Source organism: Pimephales promelas, chromosome 7 (assembly GCF_988280905.1).
Source record: "Pimephales promelas chromosome 7, fPimPro1.hap1.1, whole genome shotgun sequence".
Classification (NCBI taxonomy): Eukaryota; Metazoa; Chordata; class Actinopteri; order Cypriniformes; family Leuciscidae; genus Pimephales; species Pimephales promelas.
In genome coordinates this window covers 39,134,971-39,157,633 of record NC_142775.1, presented here as the reverse complement: position 1 = coordinate 39,157,633, position 22,663 = coordinate 39,134,971, and the positions used below count along the sequence as shown (strand labels likewise).

Here is a 22,663-nt window from a genome sequence, read left to right as displayed (position 1 = left end):
GTGAAGGTTTTCACCCCAAAATCAACAAAAAAAGGGTAACACTTTACCTAATAATGAACTGCACTTCTACAGCATTTGTTAATATTTTTTACATTTACTAATACATTATTAAAATCTAAATGTTGTATTTGTTAACATTAGTTAATGCACTGTGAAATAACAATGAACTACAATGAACAATTAATAAATATGAACAAATACAGAAACAAATGTATTAGAGCCCTACCGATAAAGGATTTTGAAGGCCGATACCGATACAAATATTTGTTGGTTTTAAAATCCGATATTCCGATATATCGGCCGATATTTTTTTATTCCAAAACGGGCAACAAAAAATTAACGGATTTCCCTAACATTAGTTATTTGTAGTTATTTATGAGTTTCAACTAAAATAATATGATAATGCATTTTAAAAAGAAACTTGTTTCTTTTATTGTCACAACAGAACAGACTGATGATAGCGGCATTAGCTAGTTTTGAGTTTGAGCCATAGTTTAGCAATGAATAACGTTATACTGCAAATTGTAAAACATACATTTTCAATATAACAGGCCGAGGAGAGATGATACGTCTCATTGCTATAACTGTCACGAGCTATTAAAGAAATACTTCAGTCACATTGTCAAAAGTTAAAAGGACAGTCAGTCAACTACACTGTAACAACGTAACGTAACTATTACTAGCTAATTCCGCTTCACTCTCGGCTTATTTAACAGCAAAACTGGACATGATAGTCACAAATTTGTCATGCTTATTTGAGTTAAGAGAACTGATGCGGATTTTCTTTTAATTGTTATTCAAGCAATCTCTGTCTCGTGACCAACTCAATGAGTGTTGCCAACAGGAACGGTGTAGAGTGCCCTCTGGTGGACAAACCATACAACTCCAACACTCACGACATGGTTCAAGCGTGTTTCGTCCGTTTTTATTTTATTGTTGCCATTATAACTGCCGATACCGATAGTTTGGAAAATGCCTAATATCAGCCGATAATATCGGCCTGCCTCTAAAATGTATTGCCAATTGGTTCACCAATGTTAGTTAAAACATTATCTAATGTTAATAATTGAAACCTCATTATAAAGTGTTACCGAAAAAAGCATAGCATATGACTTTTGTAAATAAAATTTAGATTTGATCATGTTTTAAATTAGCAGTTCAAAAACGCATGGATTTGAGGTATACTAGCTAGTAGGACTGTCACTGACGATTACTTGGATTGAGTAATTGGTCGATTATTTTGATGAATAATCGATTAATCGTTAAAAATGTGTGGTAATAAAAATAGACCCAAGCAAACAATAGCCTTTAAAATGACTTAAAAATACATATATAATAACAATGAGGTAATAATAATTGGTTCAAATAAAGTATCAAAAGAACGTAATTATACGTTTTTATTGAACAACATTGTTAAAAATAATAATGTAATATACTTAATATAAACATAATATCTTCTGTGCATTACACAACTCAGTGCCTTCCCGTAGTTAATTAATCAAAAGCATTGTTATCTACCTTTTTCATGCTATGGTCCATTTGATGATGGCTTTAACCGATCAAAAATCGTCCAATAAATATCGTCGGGCGGTGTGTACTTATTTATTTATGTATTCATTGTGATAAGTGTTAAATAAAATTTGACCCAAACATGTTCTTGATCGGATTGGAGATATTCACCCTTGTACAATCTGAAACAGATTTGTTTTTTGTAAAAACTTATATAATGTTTAGATTGAGACATTTCCATATGGATCTGTTTACCCACTCAAGATTTTGATGGGAATAAGGAAACACTCTCCATACACTTCCTGTGAGGAAAGAAGTGTTTTAAATAGTTAAGTCCATTAATAATGCAAGAGAACATCGTTAAATACATGTGTTTTTCCTCTCAGTCAGTCTCTTTCTCTTATATAAACGCTTGTGTAACCCAAGGGTCGAGCTAACGCGTGTTCTGCGGTGTGTCAGTGTTGAATTGCAATTATGACCTTGTTGTTCAAATGAATAATTTGAGATATTCAAGGTTTGATTCAATCAGCCCTGATCGGTGCAGGATTCACCTCGAGTGATCTTTAGTCCAGTTTCTACAGGCCATGTACAGTGTCAGGTGTGTGAGGGTTGAGACTGTTTTCGTGCAGGTCTTTTTAATTTGATATGTAGTGCTGACATGCTTACATAAAGTCTGTGTATTAAATATCACTCTTTGTACATATCAGTATTTTATTATTTAAGCATGACCAGCTGCACGATTAATCATTAGATTGTGATCTCGATTCACTCACCAAGATTCAAGAGTCTTCTCCCTAAAATGACAACGATTCGAACCTTAGACGAATACGATCACAGCAAACATTCAAATCTGCGTTCGTGCTGCTGCTTACCCAGTGAAATTTTGTAATATCTTCTGTAGCGTTCAAAATAGAGTAAATTACCTTTTAAAAGTAACTTGATGCTTAAAATTAGAGACAGACCGATATATCGGCTGACCGATATTATCGGCCGATATTAGGCATTTTCCAAACTATCGGTATCGGCAGTTATAATGGCCGATAAATGAATATTTCAAAAATAAAATAAAAACGGACGAAACACGCTTGAACCATGTCATGAGTGTTGGAGTTGTATGGTTTGTCCACCAGAGGGCACTCTACACCGTTCCTGTTGGCAACACTCGTTGAGTTGGTCACGAGACAGAGATTGCTTGAATAACAATTAAAAGAACATCCCCATCAGTTCTCCTAACTCAAATAAGCAGGACAAATTTGTGACTATCATGTCCAGTTTTGCTGTTAAATAAGTCGAGAGTGAAGCGAAATTAGCTAGTAAGAGTTACGTTACGTTGCTACAGTGTAGTTGACCGACTGTCCTTTTAACTTTTGACAATGTGACTGAAGTATTTCTTTAATAGCTCATGACAGTTATAGCAATGAGACACATCATCTCTCCTTGGCCTGTTATATTGAAAATGTATGTGTTTCAATTTGCAGTATGACAATCCATTGCTAAAATATGGCTCATCATAGACTAGCTAACCATAAAGCTAGCTAATGCCACCATCATCAGTCTGTTCTGTTGTGACAATAAAAGAAAAAAGTTTCTTTTCAAAATGCATTAGATTATTTTAGTTGAAACTCATAAATAACTACAAATAACTAATGCCAGGGAAATCTGTTAATGTTTTGTTGCACGTTTCTGAAAAAAAAAATAAAAAATATCGGCCGATATATCGGAATATCGGATTTTAAAACCAAAAAATATTTGTATCGGTATCGGCCTTCAAAATCCTTTATCGGTCGGGCTCTACTTCAAATAACGATTGTATCAAGTACATCGTTACACCACTAGGTGGCGACGCGAGTGACTGTCAAAAATGCATTTGTCCTTGAATCATTCATTCAAAAGATTCGTTCAAAAACACGGATTTCAAAAAAAAGAGATCACATTCACGTCGTCATCCGAATTGATGTTCTCGCTTACTCAGAGAGCTTTGCTAGCAACTCAAACAGCCTTACCAAGCACTTGACATCTTTATTTTATGTTAAAGCTGCCCTAATGATTGAGAAACACTATTATAAATGTTCATACATGACACTAGTGTCATCACATCAGTGACACACACAGTTTACTGCCACTGGCTGAGCGGATCCCATTCATATTCACACAAACAGCTACTAAAAGTGATGAAAGTTCATAATATAATGTCACAGTGCTATATTTGTGTTCTTATATATTTTGTATCATACACAATAAAAAAATCACTCAGGGGTGACATTGAGGGTAATTTAACATTAGCTGCAGGAAAATAGCTTTTATATGAATTGTTATCATTCCTTCTAAGGTCTAGTCAGTGGCGGGCTAGCATACGACGAGCCTAAACTAAGAAACAGCACATACATTTAACATGCAACCCATGATTGGCTAATTTGTTTGCATATTAAACCCGTGTTGTGTGTTTTGCAGCTCGCTTTGCTCCGTACAAGCCCACTGACATCATGCTCAAGCCACTGCTCTTCGAGGTTCCCAGCATCACCACTGACTCGGTGTTCGTGGGCCGCGATTGGCTGTTCCAGCAGCTCGAGGATGACCTGAGGCCCAGCGAATCAGGCGAGAGCTCCGGGTCCATCCTTGTGGGCAACGTGGGATTCGGCAAAACCGCCATCATCTCCCGCCTGGTGGCCCTCAGTTGCCATGGCGGCCGCATGCGACAGATCGCATCCAACAGCCCGAGCGCATCTCCGAAAAGTGAGTCCTGAACACTGTTTCACAGAGCAGAAATGCATTGTTCATGGAGACAAAATTGTTGTATTGAATTAAATGAGACAATTTACATAAGAATGGTTTTATGAACACATTTTCAGCCGCCTTATGCATTCACTACCTTTAAACTATGAATTTGAAATGTTTGGGGTTGGTAAGATGTTTTTTTTTAATGTTTTCGAAAGAGATCAGCAAAACAGTAATATTGTGAAATATTATTACGATTTAAAATAACTGTTTTCTATGTGAATATATTTTGAAATGTAATCTATTCCTGTGATTAATGCTGAATTTTCAACATCATTAGTGTCACATTATCCTTCAGAAATCATTCTCATATGCTGATTTGCTGCTCAAGGTTATTATTATCAATGTTGAAAAGTAAACAGTTGTGCTACTTAATAATTTGAAGAATCCGTGATCATTTTTTTCAGGATTCGATCATGAATAGAAAGTTCAAAAGAACAGAATTTTTTTGATTTAGAAATCTTTTGTAACACTATAAATTTCTTAACTGTACTTTTGGATCAATTTAATGTGCCCTTGCGGAATAAAATATTAATTTCCTAAAAAAAAAAATATTATTGCCCATTGAAAGTTTGTGTAATTCCATATTAACTGAACAATCAAAACAATTCTATAAACACGATTTTTCTGTGAGGCATGCAATCTACGACATGATACAAGCACCATATGTGCGTTTACACAGACAATTTAACCCTAAAACCGTATTCTGAACAAATGTGGGCAAAATAGTATTTATTTATTTTGAAAAAATATTAAAAATACTTCCCTTGATCTGAGCGGTACAAGACTTGGCTACTTTTCCTAAGTTTGCCTCCTGAACACACACATATTTTTAGACTCAATTCTACAATGTTAAGTGGGTGAAAAAAACCCTCCTTAATCTTGTATTTGGGTCAAAAATGGGCACCCATAGAAATGAATGGGGAAAACTGTAATTTAGAGCATTCTAAAATAAGCCAAAATTAAGACTTTAGACTTCATCTTTAGGTTTTAGCTCTAAGAACTTATTGGAATGATATTTTAATGTAGTTAAAAAAATAAATAAAACATAAAAATAAGCATAATTTACATAGAAAATATGGTTCTTTTTAAAGTAAATAAATTCAAAAATACCCCCAAAGTAAAAACAACATAAATGGATAGACAAAACTTTATCAGTGATACAGTGATATAAGATTTATAATAAATGAAAATTAGGATCACATCTGAGTCCTCTGTGCCCACATTTGTCCACAATTACAAGATTAAGGGCTATAAAGTGAATACGTTTTGAGGGCTACATGCAATAAACAGTAAATGATGGTATTTGTGTATTGAGTCGAGTAGTTTGTGTATTGATGTTTGACTCCTAGTCTTAGTAGAATAACAACAGCTGGTGATGTTTGTGCTCATGTGGATATTGTCCAGGTGGGGAGCCGAGTTCAGATCTGCCTCTGAGTCAACCGCCTCAGCCGACCCCCCCGCCCAGCGCCACCAACACCCTGCGCACCAGCAGCTGTCCCAGCACACCTGAGCTCCAGCGGCGCCGCGAGGAGGCCGTCAGACGTCTGGCTGCAAAGGTACGCGCACACAAACTGGCTTTGCTCACATAAGCATCATAACTCCATCATAACTTGGACTGAATAGTCATGACATGTTTGTGAAAATCTGTCACGAACTGCTCCGAGACACGAAGGTCGAAGGTCATAAACAGCGGGTAATCAGTCCAAACAATAACAGGGTCAAAGGGGCACAGGCAGAAACAGAGGAAACCAAGAAAACCAGGAGAATGCTTGCAATCGCAGTAAGACACTAAACAAGACTTTGCAGGGAATGACAGAAAGAACCAGGCTTATACAAGAAGATGAGACACCTGTGAAAAGTGCTAATGTGTCCAGGCAGAGAATTATGGGAGATGTAGTTTGTGAGTGCCCTCTGGTGGCCTTTAAGGGCACTCCAGCTGGTGACCGTTACAATATCATAATAAATTGAATGATCTTTTTTAGACTAATTTCACAATTCTTTATTGTCTTGTGACTCATGAGCATGAGAGTGTTTTAATGGTTTCTCATTTAAACTAAAAAGCGGTGTTTGATTTCGTAAGTTTGATAATTTTTTCTCTTTCCCTTATAAAGAGATAATAACTCTACATTTGTGCAGTTATATTATCTCTACATTTATCATTTTTTTAATTGAAGGATATTGTCACCTGGTGGAAAACAAACACTTTTAACATGAAATTACTACTTTAACCAGTAAATGGCTGCAGAGGATCACTCATATTAGCTTATTTGCCATTTCCACTCCCTTTTATAGTTCTTTTTGCATGTTTTGGATTTATTATTATATATAGTATATTGATTCATTGCGGTGAATCAGTTCATAATGTCCCATATTAATGAATTGATTCCATCTGAACTCTGATTCAATTATTAATTTGTAGGGATGCACCGTTACCATTTTTTTTCCAGAATTGATTCGATCTAATACCAAAAGTTTTAAGTATCGACCGATCCGATTTTCTTTTAACAGTTTTAAATTTAAGTTAATGTGCATGTGAATAACAATTATAGTGCTCTGACTCTACTCAGTTGTGATATCTCGGTAGAAAGTAACATGATTAAGGGACAGCAAGATAAAGATGTTTTATGCAAAACCATAGACTTTTATCTACAGGTCAAGTAAAATAATAGTAACATTGAATCATCTTGGGAGAGAGTTTCATCGTGTTGACTTTCGCGCTGTTTGAACGCTGAATGGAGAATGACTGACAACCGAAGGGAAGGGTTTTGAATTTAATGACTTAAATGTTAATTTCTATATAATGGCTTCAGAACACTTATATTATAGTGCACGCAAATGTTATGGGTGCTTTATAATGTTTTGTGCCTTTTGTGTGACTTAACAATAACACAGAATAGCATACGCACAATATCGGATTTGGATCGGCCTCCTTCATTCACTCTGTGTGGCATTTTTTGTGTATTATAATGTTTAAGTAATGCTGCTGTTTTATTATATTGGTGCATATAAATAAACATTATGAAAGATCAATCTTCAGACCGATATATCGGCCGGCCGATATTAGGCATTTTCCATAATATCAATATCGTCAGTTATAATGGCCGATAATATTTAAAAAATAAAAATAAAAATGGACGAAACACGCTTCAATCATCTCTCCTCGGCCTGTTATATTGAAAATGTATGTTTTACAATTTGCAGTATGATGTTATCTATTGCTAAATTATGGCTCATCATCATAGACTAGCTAACCACAAAGCTAGCTAATGCCACTATCATCAGTGGAAGAACGCTAACGTTAACAGTAATGAGCTTGGAAACCACAACAAACCTTTTCTGCCTAAATAAAGTAACGATTACTGTATTTATAACTAGCATATCTGTAGTTACAGTCCCTGCATTGTAAAATGTAAGTTAGACTTGCGAGGAGTGAACATTTAGACAGAGAGAAAAAGTATCAGACGTATCTTGTGCAGAAAAGTTAGCTTTTCTTTTACACGTGTGTGAAATCCAACAATATTTAATAAAAAAAAATATCGGCCGATATATCGGAATATCGGATTTTAAAACCCAAAAATATTTGTATCGGTATCGGCCTTCAAAATCCTTTATCGGTCGGGCTCTATTCAATACGTTCATTTAGTGAAAAACAGTTCTTTGACTCTAACCTAGATCTGTTACACCCACCCCATAATTCAATTTTCTGTTTGAAAATGAGCTGTATGCTGAGAGAACGTTGGCTGAAGCTCGTGTTTCAGGACTGATGCATACGTATTTACAGTGCCCGCATCAACCAAAACCAGTCCATGTTGATTTGACTCATTCCAGCATTGATTGTTGATTAGTTTAAAAACTGTCACTGTCGGTCAGTGGACAGAATCCTCCCACAGAAGCAACGAATCCGCATCTTTAAGCTTCTTGCATGTATAGATGGTTTCACACAGTGGGCGGCTCATTCGCTGGATCCCTAATGAAACCACAGGTGTGCTGGAGCCGAATCACAGGTGCAGGGTCACGACCTCTGCCTGATCTACAGCGCTGACGGCGTCTTATGTAAAATGTGTATGTCACAATTGATGAACTAGTTTATTAATCAGTGAACATGTTGATTATCTTTTTATTTACGTTGTGCCGATTAATGTCTATGTTTGCCGGGGGTCAAAAATAATACAATTTGACATCAATGGATAGCGTTTTGTTCAAAATTTTGGTGGAATTTAATGTCTTTGAGAGCCTCTCAAAGAGAACAAGCACATCCATCTACTATACTATAATGAAATATGTGCATATTATATGCAACTTTGTAGTTTTGCCTGCTGAATTGTTTACTTACTGCATCTAAATGGACCGTGTTAACCAGCCAAACTTTCACCGATTGGTTTGTTTGCCGTGCATGTGCTGCATGCAAACTATGACATACATGTGTGCTAGATTGCTGTTAACATTTAAGCAATGTATGGACTTGCTACAACATCTTAAGCAATCACTTTGCACAGCGACCACTTAAAACTATTTTCTCGTGACCTTCTTTGAGGCATTTAATATAATGTGCTTTAGACAGTTTGCGCAGAGCACTTTATTTCCCCCTGCAGCGGCTCATTTTGTGTCCTCGGATGATTTCAGATGCGTTTTGTTCATAGAAATGGGTTTTATGCAACTGCAAAGTCGTGTCACCGATGTAGTTTCTCTCTTGCATAATGCATGGACCAGACGAATCGAAAATTAAATGTATATTATATTTTTCATCTAGGTGTAGTTTTTCGCTTTTGAGATGTGTCTCTTTGCAGACGATGCAGACTCATGAGGTTGTGCAGTAATGTTGCTAATGGACTGTGATGAATATGTGGTGGTGATGTTACAGTTTCTACCATTTCTGTTTTAATGGAGGACCTGTGCGATCAGTGTGATGATGTATTTCCCCACAGAGTGACATCACAAATTTTTTATAGGACAAGATCACAAATCCACGATCATATCTCAAATGTTGGTTGAAGACTGTTTTGAAAGTCACCGAGCAGTACAGCCAAACTAATATCTCTATTTTAAATTTGCCTTACAAACTCACAAAACATAAAAGTAAAAATAATGGCAGACCATTTAGGACAAAATAGGGGTGTGTCAACATTTTATTTAGCTTTATTTTACTTCATCATGTATCAAGTTACAAATATGATAGAAATTAAATAAACAGTGTTTTAAATTTTTCAGCTACGTTCATTTAAGAAATGGAAAAATCAGCAGTGCGGTCTTCATTATATATATTAAATATACACTGGTTCTTCACTATATATGTTAAATATAAACTGGTTCTTCACTATATGTATTAAATATACACTGGTTCTTCACTATATATGTTAAATATACACTGGTTCTTCACTATATATGTTAAATATACACTGGTTCTTCACTATATATATTAAATATACACTGGTTCTTCACTATATATGTTAAATATACACTGGTTCTTCACTATATATGTTAAATATAAACTGGTTCTTCATTATATATGTTAAATATACACTGGTTCTTCACTATATATGTTAAATATACACTGGTTCTTCACTATATATATTAAATATAAACTGGTTCTTCACTATATGTATTAAATATACACTGGTTCTTCACTATATATGTTAAATATACACTGGTTCTTCACTATATATGTTAAATATACACTGGTTCTTCACTATATATGTTAAATATACACTGGTTCTTCACTATATATGTTAAATATACACTGGTTCTTCACTATATATATTAAATATAAACTGGTTCTTCACTATATGTATTAAATATACACTGGTTCTTCACTATATATATTAAATATACACTGGTTCTTCACTATATATGTTAAATATACACTGGTTCTTCACTATATATATTAAATATAAACTGGTTCTTCACTATATGTATTAAATATACACTGGTTCTTCACTATATATATATTAAATATACACTGGTTCTTCACTATATATATATTAAATATACACTGGTTCTTCACTATATGTATTAAATATACACTGGTTCTTCACTATATATATTAAATATACACTGGTTCTTCACTATATATGTTAAATATACACTGGTTCTTCACTATATATATTAAATATAAACTGGTTCTTCACTATATGTATTAAATATACACTGGTTCTTCACTATATATATATTAAATATACACTGGTTCTTCACTATATGTATTAAATATACACTGGTTCATCTCTATATTAAATATACACTGGTTCTTCACTATATATATTAAATATACACTGGTTCTTCACTATATATATATATTAAATATACACTGGTTCTTCATATATATATTAAATATACACTGGTTCCTCACTATATGTATTAAATATACACTGGTTCTTCATATATATATTAAATATACACTGGTTCTTATTAAAGCGACAAAAGTTACTCAGTCAACAGCAGTGAGTGATTTTTCTTTTTTTTTGTTGTTTAATTAACATTGATGCTTTTGATCAATTTAATGCATCCTCGCTGAATACAAGTATAATTTCTCTGAAATTTGCGTGAAAATATTGTATCCTGCAGTGTAAAAGAACGAGACAATCCTATGGGGGTAGAATTGTTGCATTATTCCAAATAAATAGATTATAATCCACAAATAAATGTAAAGAGATTCACAAAAATATGTCAAATTCACAAATAAATAGATTAAGATCCACAAATAAATGTAAATATAAAACTCACAAATAAATAAAAAGAGATTTGCAAATAAAAATGTATATTTATAATGTTTTTATGCCACAAACACAACTCTGCCTGGCATTTATTTGTGTGCTACGACTGGTCAGCTCAATGTGGCCGTCATCTGATTGGCTTGAGGAAACGGTGGGTGGAGTCTGCACCTCGACGCTAGAAGTGTTTCAAAGTACACAAATGCGTGAGGGGATTTACGAGTGCAAATAAATGCCAGGCAGAGTTAAAAACATTTGTACATAAATGTTTTTATTTATTTGTGAGTTTTATATATATATTTTTTACATTTATTTGTGGATCATAATCTATTTATTTAGAATAATGCAACAATTCTCACCCCACAGAATCCCAGTGTTGTGTTTCTCAGGAAGCGTGTTGCTTCAATATGTCTGATTCTGCTTTTGAAGTTCATAGAGGAGGGGCTGGAGCGATGCCAGCGCTGTTGTTTGGATCGGCGCGTTTCAGTCTTTTGAAATGCAGAGGGCTGAAGTTGAGATGGTGTGAACCCAAAGACCCTCTTTATTTTTCTCAGTGTTGCTGAACTCAGTGGCTGCATAAGTCCTGATCTCGCACTCACTCTCTGAATACACAAGTACTGGTTCAGTGACCTCCTCTAGACTCATTCAGATGTTGGAAACATGATTGTATTGTGTAACATTCTTCATACGGGATATTAAGGCAGCACGATTATGAAAAAAAAAATCATAATTGTCGATTATTGCCTTGAAATTGTAATTGCGATTATCGAAATTTACATTGAATGGTATTTTGAACAGCTTTATGCCATTGTTTGAAGCGACTGCATGCCATATGTTATCAAAATAAACCAACTGAAAACTCCTGACAAAATTACATTGCTTTTATGTAGCATTAAGGCTCAAATGTCAAATATTTTACTTTTTTTTTTTTAAGAAACCCAACGAAACAAAATATTCATGGTATTATAATGTTAAACTAACTAAAACGAAAACAATGGGGAAAAGATGTAGACAGAAAGAAAAAAACACATCTTAAGCACACTTAAAAATGTAAGTGAACTTTGTTGCAATTGTGCCTTTGAACGATTACATAATTGTGGCATCCATAATTGTAATCGCGATTACAAATTCGATTAATTGTGCAGCCCTCAAGGACTTCTGTTTTTAATAAGTCATGCAGAATAGCAGATAGTAATATACTTTATGGTTAATTTTCCTGCAACAATAAAAACATGTTTATACAAGTTTATACAAACATGAATCAAGCGTTTAGACCTTCAATTAATGAACTAGTTAGTTAGGATTATTTATTTATTTCAGTCTGTAAAAGCATCTGTTAACTATTTTCAATATTTCAAGTTCAAATTTAACTATTAGACTGAACAATATTTTAAGTATTTGCAACATGTACAGTAATATCAGTTTTATAGATCTGTGCCATCACAGCTTGTGTGTTTTCTAAAGGCAAACGTTAGCATTATTTTAGAGAGACACTGACAAACAGACTCTTTCATTGCGATTGTCTTTGGACTTGAGTTTCTCGAGTGATATAACAGTCTCTGATGTGTTTTCATGTAATATTATTTAATCTCAGGGGCTTGGGCTTTGGGTTTCAGCCGTTCTGCTGCGTCTCCGTACATCTCCGTCTTAATAGGGCGAGCTGTCCTCTGTCAAACACAATGTGAGCTAAATGATATATCAACCGTGTTTCCCGGGGGACCTGCCATCCCTCGAGTGTTACCATGGCAACAGGTTAGCAGGGTGGTCATTTGGTCGCATTTAAAGAGAATTGCACCCATGTGGGCGCCGAGACTCAGGGAACGATGGCAAACGCACAGCAGACAGCGGCAAATTACATATTCACCGATAAGACAAAAGCACTTAATTAGAGGCTCGTCGCTAATCGCTTTCCAGTGTTATGCTACATTTTTTAACAAATGATTGTGTGTAATTTTGCACTTTGTGTGTTTTCCAATCAATCCCTGCATGCATCTGTCACATAAGCGCTTTACATAGCTCTTTACATTGATTAATACACATATTTGCAGTTGGTGCTGTGTTGATGGAGAATTGATTAATGTTATCTTTTTAAAGCCTTTTTAATACCCGTTTTTAATTATACACACAGGCGGTGAATCTACACGCACAGAGTTTTGACTTTCAACATATTCTCCCTAAGACCTGCATACTTACTGACATTTACAGCCACAAAAATGCATTATATTATACTATACTTTTATATATATATATATATACTGTATATATATATATATATATATATATATATATATTACCTACAAGTAGAATCAGTATTTTAACGTTTCTGTTCATGCATTTTGTTCTGTAACATTACTATTCCAAATATGGTTTGATTAGACAAAATACTGGTTAATTAGGTTATTTAAAAAATATATATATACCAGAGCTTCAATTAAACTTTATACTAGAGCTTGTGACTAAATTTGTAACTCTAGTGGATCCTTAAACTGTGGGCGAAACCTCATACAGTAGCTCCACATGCCTCAATTGTGAATGACGCGCCACACATTTTGCTTGCTTTCAGTGCAAGGTACAGTAAATAAAGAACTGGTTCTTTGAATAAGTAGTGTTTTCTTTAAAATTAAAATATTAATAATAGCATGCAAATATATGACCATAAATAAAGCCACAATACTAACTTTGACAACAAGGTGTTTAATTATTTAAAGGTTTTTTTTTTCCCTGAATTTCCCTCTTACCTCTGATTGGCTCACTCACTCTCCTCCCCCATAATAAGTGTAGACACGCCCTCTTCTGATTGGCTCACTCACTTTTCTCCCCCATAATGAGTGGACACGCCTTCTTACCTCTGATTGGCTCACTCACTCTCCTCCCCCATAATGAGTGAACACGCCCTCTTACTTCTGATTGGCTCACTCACTCTCCCCCATAATGAGTGAACACGCCCTCTTACCTCTGATTGGCTCACTCACGCTCCTCCTCCATAATGAGTGAACACGCCCTCTTACTTCTGATTGGCTCACTCACTCTCCCCCATAATGAGTGGACACGCCCTCTTCTGATTGGCTCACACACTTTTCTCCCCATAATGAGTCAACACGCCCTCTTACCTCTGATTGGCTCACTCACTCTCCTCCCCCATAATGAGTGGACACGCCCTCTTCTGATTGGCTCACTCACTTTTCTCCACCATAATGAGTGGACACGCCTTCTTACCTCTGATTGGCTCACTCACTCTACTCCCCCATAATGAGTGAACAAGGCCTCTTACTGCTGATTGGCTCACTCTCCACCTCCATCATAAGGGGACACGCCCTCTTACTGCTTATTGGCTCACTCACTCCCCATCATAATCTCTTACCCTCTCACTCACTCTATATTGTGATTTGATTAAAGTTTAATGACCTGCTTTTTCATTTATTCATCCAAAATTTGACAAATTACGTGAAATAATGCGTTATACAGTCAATTTCGTCCTCGTTTTCTACATTGCAGAAATCATACGGCCCTATGTTTGTTTGTCCATTTCTCCCTCCATCTGTTTTCAGATCATACACTTTTTTATCTGTTAGGCTGCTGAACTTTAGTTGCAAGATTATTGGATGTAGAGAATGGCAATGATTGGTTTGAAATGATCTGGCTATAAGAGGCTGAAACTCTCATTTGTGCCCTGCATTATTGATCAAGTGCAAACATGGCATGATATTTAGACCAACATGAGTTTAGAGCAGCTCCTCAAGGCGTGAAAATGTTACGTCGATGCTAGAGATGCGCGGTTGGCGGTTACAGCCGCGAATAAACCGCGAAAAAGTAATTTTGTAATTTTTTTTTTAAATTCGGGTGGGTTGCGGGCGATCGAACCAATCAAATGGAAAATGATTCAAATTTAGCCTATGCCGTCTAAACATCATGATGATATCGTCCATCGGCCCAACCCTATAATAAGCGCTAATCTAATTTGGATTCCCGCAGAAAAACAAGCGTTCTAGCGGTCCCTGGATTCGTCCGATTGGTTGCCGCCGAACCACGTCATAGCTCATTACCATATAAAGTTGATCTGACTTCAACTTCTCCTCGCCACTCTCGCCGGCTCTCATTGAAAATGAATGGCTTCCGGCCACTTTGGTGTGAACGCACAGTTAGTGTCTCAAACCAACTATTTCTTTTGCTGTCTAAATCCTATGTAATGATTGTCTAATCAGCTTGTCGAAGGGTCGAGGGAAAGGCACAGCAATCAAGAGATTGAGCCTGTTAATGTGCGCTCTGAAACCAGCGCTTTGAAGTGTTCACTCAAAGTGAGCGAGTTAATGGTCCCTCCACCTGAAGGGGCTTTAGATTGATGCTCTTTTCCCAGACCTCATCTTAGGGTGAAAACCGTGGCGTTCCTATTAACCCCAACTGTCCAAATGGGAAATATCCCCATCTGTCAAATGGAGGTTTCAATAATAAATCAGGACAGATTAAGAGGGATCCTCAGAAGGGCCGTCTCTGCCTGGTTTTCTCACTCGAGCCACACAAACTGTTGAGCGTTACTTCAGTGAACTCTGCTGTTAGGACATCACTTCGCTTCAGAGAGAAGTATTTCTCTTAATGCATTCTCTTAGATATGATTATTCCTTTTGGGGATGTGAGATTTTCACAGGAGGAACTGAATGAACTGAGCATTGCAGTGATTTGATCCCAGATCAAGGATGGTAAACTCACCTGAACTTACTTAGGATCTTCCCTGTTGTTGCATTTAAATATTGATAAAGCCGTGTGTGACATCTAATGACATCAGCTTTTATTTTATTCAGAAGAGACTGTACGGCTCTATGAAATCTGTTTATTTTTTTCCCACATTATGTTTATTTTCCTCGTTTTTCTAGATTTGTTTTAATTAATTGAGTTCATTAATACAATTTATTATGATTTTTTTTCAATGATTTCCCCCCCTAGAAATTCTGTTGTCTATTTAATGTATGGAAATCAAATGAAGGCATAAAATATGAATTTATTATGGGGAAAATAACACACAACAGAGCTTTACTGTTAAAATTAAAACATGGATGAAAATTTTTGATTATTGTGAAATGAAACTGTGCATCTGTGCCATTCATTCACACAAAGACACGCATTCATTTTGCGGTTTAATATTCACAGGCACTTGGCTACTAGTGCTGATTGGCTCACTGACTTTTCTCCCCCATAATGAGTGCACACGCCCTCTTACTTCTGATTGGCTCACTCACTCTCCCCCATAATGAGTGGACACGCCCTCTTCTGATTGGCTCACTCACTTTTCTCCCCCATAATGAGTGGACACGCCTTCTTACCTCTGATTGGCTCACTCACTCTCCTCCCCCATAATGAGTGAACACGCCCTCTTACTTCTGATTGGCTCACTCACTCTCCCCCATAATGAGTGAACACGCCCTCTTACCTCTGATTGGCTCACTCACTCTCCTCCCCCATAATGAGTGAACACGCCCTCTTACTTCTGATTGGCTCACTCACTCTCCCCCATAATGAGTGGACACGCCCTCTTACCTCTGATTGGCTCACTCACGCTCCTCCCCCATAATGAGTGAACACGCCCTCTTACTTCTGATTGGCTCACTCACTCTCCCCCATAATGAGTGGACACGCCCTCTTACCTCTGATTGGCTCACTCACTCTCCTCCCCCATAATGAGTGAACACGCCCTCTTACTTCTGATTGGCTCACTCACTCTCCCCCATAATGAGTGGACACGCCCTCTTCTGATTGGCTCACACACTTTTCTCCCCCATAATGAGTGGACACGCCTTCTTACCTCTGATTGGCTCACTCACTCTCCTCCCCCATAATGAGTGAACACGCCCTCTTACTTCTGATTGGCTCACTCACTCTCCCCCATAATGAGTGAACACTAGGGGTGTAACGGTACATGTATTCGTATTGAACCGTTTCGGTTCGAGGCTTCCGGTTCGGTACGCATACAAACCGAACGATTGCTTGGACCATTTTTCCTGCCGGCAAAATTCGTGCTGACGCGGCCAACACAACGTTGCGCAACATCAAATGGCAAGCGTAATGAAAGCAGAACGAAACTGCGCTGCTCGTTATGTGCTTAATGGATCGTTTATCAGTTCGGAGTTCGGACCAGCAACATCTGTCCAGCGCGAGCCGATCTCGATCAAGCAACACTGTTACCACACCGCGCTCCGGTAAAGAAAACATTTGAGTTCGCCACTGAGGTAATAACATCGCTGCGAGATCTAGTGAGATGCATTCACATTTCTCCGTTATTAACCGTAGATCTCTATTAGATCAAACAGCGCTGTCATGGAAACCAGGAGAAACATTGTGCCGTGAATGAACTAGTACTTTACGTCCACAGACCAGCAACATTCACCATGGATTTAATATAGTAACACTAACTGTAACCAGTTTGGCTGGAATGGTGAAATGCTTTCAAGTACTTCACACATCTTTTTCCAGCACTTCAAAATTCAAATATTATATAAATAAATATATATTTAAATGTTATTTTTAATGTGATGACCAAAACATTATTTGTTCATCCTTCAAAGATGACCCCCATTTATAAACCTGAAAGTTTCAAGATCTAGGAAAACTCACACTTACTTAAAAATATTTTTTCTTTAAACAAATAGGAAATTTCTCTTGCATTTCTTTCTTTTTGCTGTATCGAAAACGTACCGAACCGTGACTTTAAAACCGAGGTACGTACTGAACCGTGATTTTTGTGTACCGTTACACCCCTAGTGAACACGCCCTCTTACCTCTGATTGGCTCACTCACTCTCCCCCATAATGAGTGAACACGCCCTCTTACTTCTGATTGGCTCACTCACTCTCCCCCATAATAAGTGGACACGCCCTCTTCTGATTGGCTCACACACTTTTCTCCCCCATAATGAGTCAACACGCCCTCTTACCTCTGATTGGCTCACTCACTCTCCTCCCCCATAATGAGTGGACACGCCCTCTTCTGTTTGGCTCACTCACTTTTCTCCCCCATAATGAGTGGACACGCCTTCTTACCTCTGATTGGCTCACTCACTCTCCTCCCCCATAATGAGTGAACAAGGCCTCTTACTGCTGATTGGCTCACTCTCCTCCTCCATCATAAGGGGACACGCCCTCTTACTGCTTATTGGCTCACTCACTCCCCATCATAATCTCTTACCCTCTCACTCACTCTATATTGTGATTTGATTAAAGTTTAATGACCTGCTTTTTCATTTATTCATCCAAAATTTGACAAATTACGTGAAATAATGCGTTATACAGTCAATTTCGTCCTCGTTTTCTACATTGCAGAAATCATACGGCCCTATGTTTGTTTGTCCATTTCTCCCTCCATCTGTTTTCAGATCATACACTTTTTTATCTGTTAGGCTGCTGAACTTTAGTTGCAAGATTATTGGATGTAGAGAATGGCAATGATTGGTTTGAAATGATCTGGCTATAAGAGGCTGAAACTCTCATTTGTGCCCTGCATTATTGATCAAGTGCAAACATGGCATGATATTTAGACCAACATGAGTTTAGAGCAGCTCCTCAAGGGCTCACAGACCACATGCTGTTCGGATATGAGCTTCAGTTCAGCAGCCAAAAATAATAATAGCCCTATAATAAAGATCAAATGTTTTAAAAAGAGTTTGCTCTGTCAATCATTATACCACACTGCTCTTGATGACAACAGAATAGCCAAAAAATGTCATTTGCATATTATATTATATTATATTATATTATATTATATTATATTACTGGGTTATAGGTGATTTTTTTTTCCTTCAAGATTTTTTAAAAACTATTGTTAAATCTGTGCATATTCGTGGAAAATTATGAAATATTCTCATTCAGGGTTCCTGTGAGTCGTATAAATTAAGGCCTTGGAAAAAGTCTTAAATCAGAGCCGAAAGTCTTAAATTCATGAAGTAATGGCATTAAATGTTGCATCTTCCCACTTTTTGTCCTGTTTTCCAATACAAATATCTAAACATCTTTGATACATACTTGTGAAAAAAGTCTTGATTTTTTTTTTTTTATAAAGTTTTGCTTAAACAAGAACAAATATCTCATGATATCTATGTTATGAGAACTTCCCTTTGAATAAGTTGATTTTTCTGAACCTATTGGCAGATCTTTGTTCTTGTTTTAATCTTGCTTAATTTTTTTTTTCCAATTTCACAGAAAACAAGACTATTTTATGTCATTTTGCATCTCAAGTAAATGTCTCTTGATTCAAGAATCTTTAGACTATTGCACTGGAAAACAACACACAAATACTTGGGAAGAACATGACTTTTTTTGCTGTGATCAGAAGAAAATAAAATATTATTTCCATATAATATTTTCCAATAATATTTCCATATTCTAGTAGCTGTTTCAAAATGTATACCTTACTTTTTCTTACTTAAATTGACCTTAATAAAACTTGCAGAAACCCTTTTTATTTATTAAAACAAGCCTGCATAATCTACTTGAATACAGGGATTGTTTGGTCGAAAATAATTGTTCCTCTGATTTAAATAAGCCATTTCAGAGCAAATGCTCCATGATTGTAAATGTAAATTAGATGAAGTTTTTAATCTGCCTCTCTCTCTCTCTCTCTCTCTCTGCAGGTGGTGGCGTATCATTACTGCCAGGCTGATAACACATACACCTGCCTGGTCCCTGAGTTTGTGCACAGTGTGTCTGCTCTCCTGTGCAGAGCGCATCAGCTGACCGCATACAGAGAACTGCTGCTGAAAGAGACACACCTACAGAGCATGCTCAGTCTGCGCTCCTGTGTGCAGGACCCCATCGGTGCCTTCCGCAGGGGGATCCTGCAACCGCTCATCAACCTGCGCAAAGGTACAGGAACACAACCCAAATCAAAACCAACACCATGCACGCACTTAAAGGTGCAGTAAGCGATTTGTCAACACTGTTGATATTGGAAATCAACCCAAACAAACACACCCCTCTCTTCATTGTTAAAATGCACGAGTGGATGTCTTATTATCATAGCTGAAGCGAAAAACAAAAAATTAAAATGCAGTACACAAGAGTTTACACCAGCAAGAGTTTGTTGTTAGTCGCCAGCAGCACACCAGCTCCAGACAAACAATGATACTCAAAACTGTATTGTTATTATAGCCAACATTACAACAGCATATCTTGGTTATGGGGAACATAGCAAAACCAATATTACTCACATATGGAGCAGAAACCATGCAACTTCAGTGTCCGTTTGCAGGCCTTCCCACTGCGCTGGAACACGCCCCCTACAGCTGATTGGTTCACTCTCTCTCCTCCCCCATCATGAGTGAACACGCCCCCTACAGCTGATTGGTTCACTCTCTCTCCTCTCCCATCATAAGTGGACATGCCCCCTACAGCTGATTTGCTCACTCACTCTCCTCCCCCATTATAAGTGGACACGCCCCCTACAGCTGATTGGTTCACTCTCTCTCCTCCCCCATCATGAGTGAACACGCCCCCTACAGCTGATTGGTTCTTTCTCTCTCCTCTCCCATCATAAGTGGACACGCCCCCTACAGCTGATTTGCTCACTCACTCTCCTCCCCCATTATAAGTGGACACGCCCCCTACAGCTGATTGGTTCACTCTCTCTCCTCCCCCATCATGAGTGAACACGCCCCCTACAGCTGATTGGTTCACTCTCTCTCCTCTCCCATTATAAGTGGACACGCCCCCTACAGCTGATTGGTTCACTCTCTCTCCTCCCCCATCATAAGTGGACACGCCCCCTACAGCTGATTGGCTCACTCACTCTCCTCCCCCATCATAAGTGGACACGCCCCCTACAGCTGATTGGTTCACTCTTTTTCCTCCCCCATCATGAGTAAACACGCCCCCTACAGCTGATTGGCTCACTCACTCTCCTCCCCCATCATAAGTGGACACGCCCCCTACAGCTGATTGGTTCACTCTTTTTCCTCCCCCATCATGAGTGGACACGCCCCCTACAGCTGATTGGCTCACTCACTCTCCTCCCCCATCATAAGTGGACACGCCCCCTACAGCTGATTGGTTCACTCTTTTTCCTCCCCCATCATGAGTGAACACGCCCCCTACAGCTGATTGGCTCACTCACTCTCCTCCCCCATCACGAGTAAACACGCCCTCTTACTGCTGATTGGCTACAAGTGTGTTTTGGTGCTCGGTCCGATCCACTTTCATCCGTGTTTCCCAGAAATCGCTTACTGCTCCTTTTAAAACATGTTTGTGGTTTTGTTGTGAATGATAAGCAAAATATTACAAGGAAAACAATATGATTCAATCATTCCTTCCATGCATTTAACTCAGAAACACATTGCTTTATGGACTCCAATATGGGTTCCAAATGTCGTTGATATTAATTTCATTAATGAGAGATTTTTTGGCCTGTCCTCTGGCTCTCTTCCTTCTGCATCCGTTACAGTTCAGAGAAGGTTATGTGGACAGAAGTGAAAACCATCAAATGACGCATTTTATTAAAGCGGATAAGTTGGGATGTCATATGTTTAATGTTCGGCAGATGGTCTGATTATATGAATGGGGGGAATTTGCTTTGTTGTTGCATTTAATGCAGATAATCCATTTCCCGAGGCCGTGTACATGCACTCATGTTCTGGACCACGTTTATTTCTTAGAAATTGAATTAAATCAGTTGGACTTAATATATAATACGCCTTAAAGGGTTAAACTTAAATTGAGTCACTGTAGTCACTTGGACAATTTTAACGATGTCTTTCATATCTTTTGGGCCGGCAAGTTTCGATCCCTTAAGAAGCCTATGGAGGAGTGATCCAGCTCTCAGATTTAATCAAAAATATCTTCATTTGTGTTCCAAAGACAAGTCTTATGAGGTTGGAACAACGTGAGGACGAGTAATTACTGACAGAATTTTCATATTTGGGTGAACTATCTCTTTAATAATAAGACTGTCTTTATGTTTTTCTCAAAAAGAATAATGGATTTGACAATAGAGAACCTGTTCCGGTAGTGCTGGGCGGTTTGACCAAAAATTGATATCACTTTTTTTTTCAGAATTAAGCCGGTTTTCCAGTTTATGACGTTTATTTTTTTTTCATGCATAATCAGGTGTTCGAAGCATTTTTTACTGGTTGACAGAGGAATTACTGCAATAACTTGCCTTAGGATGGTCTACTTTATATTGTAGAATAGAATAGCACCCAGTATAACCTAAAATTGTTATTTCTTAATATTCTAATAACATTCTTATAACCAAGCAAGAACGTTAATACAACGTCTAAAAAAAAATGGATGTTTTGATTGTTCCTAGAACATTCAGAAATAACGTTTTTATAACTTAATGGGAATATTATGAAAACGTTCTTATAACCTAAAATTGTTAGCTGTGGAAGAGGAGAGATTCGCGATTGCATTGAACGCGTTTTAAGTGCAGGATTCCCTGAGCTAGCCTCAGAATAGATCTTATTCTTAAAAGAGCATCGTGTATCTAAGGCCCTGTTTACACGAGAACGCTCGCGGGTGAAAACGTAAAAATATTTTATCGGATGTGCCTTTCGTTTACACGGCAACGGCGTTTTTGAGGCTCAAAAACGCAAAAAAGTGAAACCACCCTCCAGAGTGGAAATCTTAAAAACGCTCCACCGCCGCGTTCCCGTGTAAACGGTAAAAATGCAAAAGTCTGCTTGACGGTGAAAGTTG

General features: G+C 37.4%; 1 protein-coding gene across 3 annotated transcripts in view; it reads left to right on the top strand.

The window, feature by feature from the left end:
• The window catches only part of tanc1b (tetratricopeptide repeat, ankyrin repeat and coiled-coil containing 1b), a 169,952-nt gene that overhangs the window by 108,126 nt on the left and 39,163 nt on the right, over positions 1 to 22,663 (top strand). For all 3 annotated transcript variants that reach the window (XM_039683286.2, XM_039683285.2, XM_089133454.1), the window contains 3 exons: positions 3,961 to 4,242; positions 5,692 to 5,843; positions 19,606 to 19,837. In XM_039683286.2, coding sequence (XP_039539220.2) covers positions 3,961 to 4,242; positions 5,692 to 5,843; positions 19,606 to 19,837 — 666 coding nt within the window. The remainder of the gene's footprint in view (positions 1 to 3,960; positions 4,243 to 5,691; positions 5,844 to 19,605; positions 19,838 to 22,663) is intronic.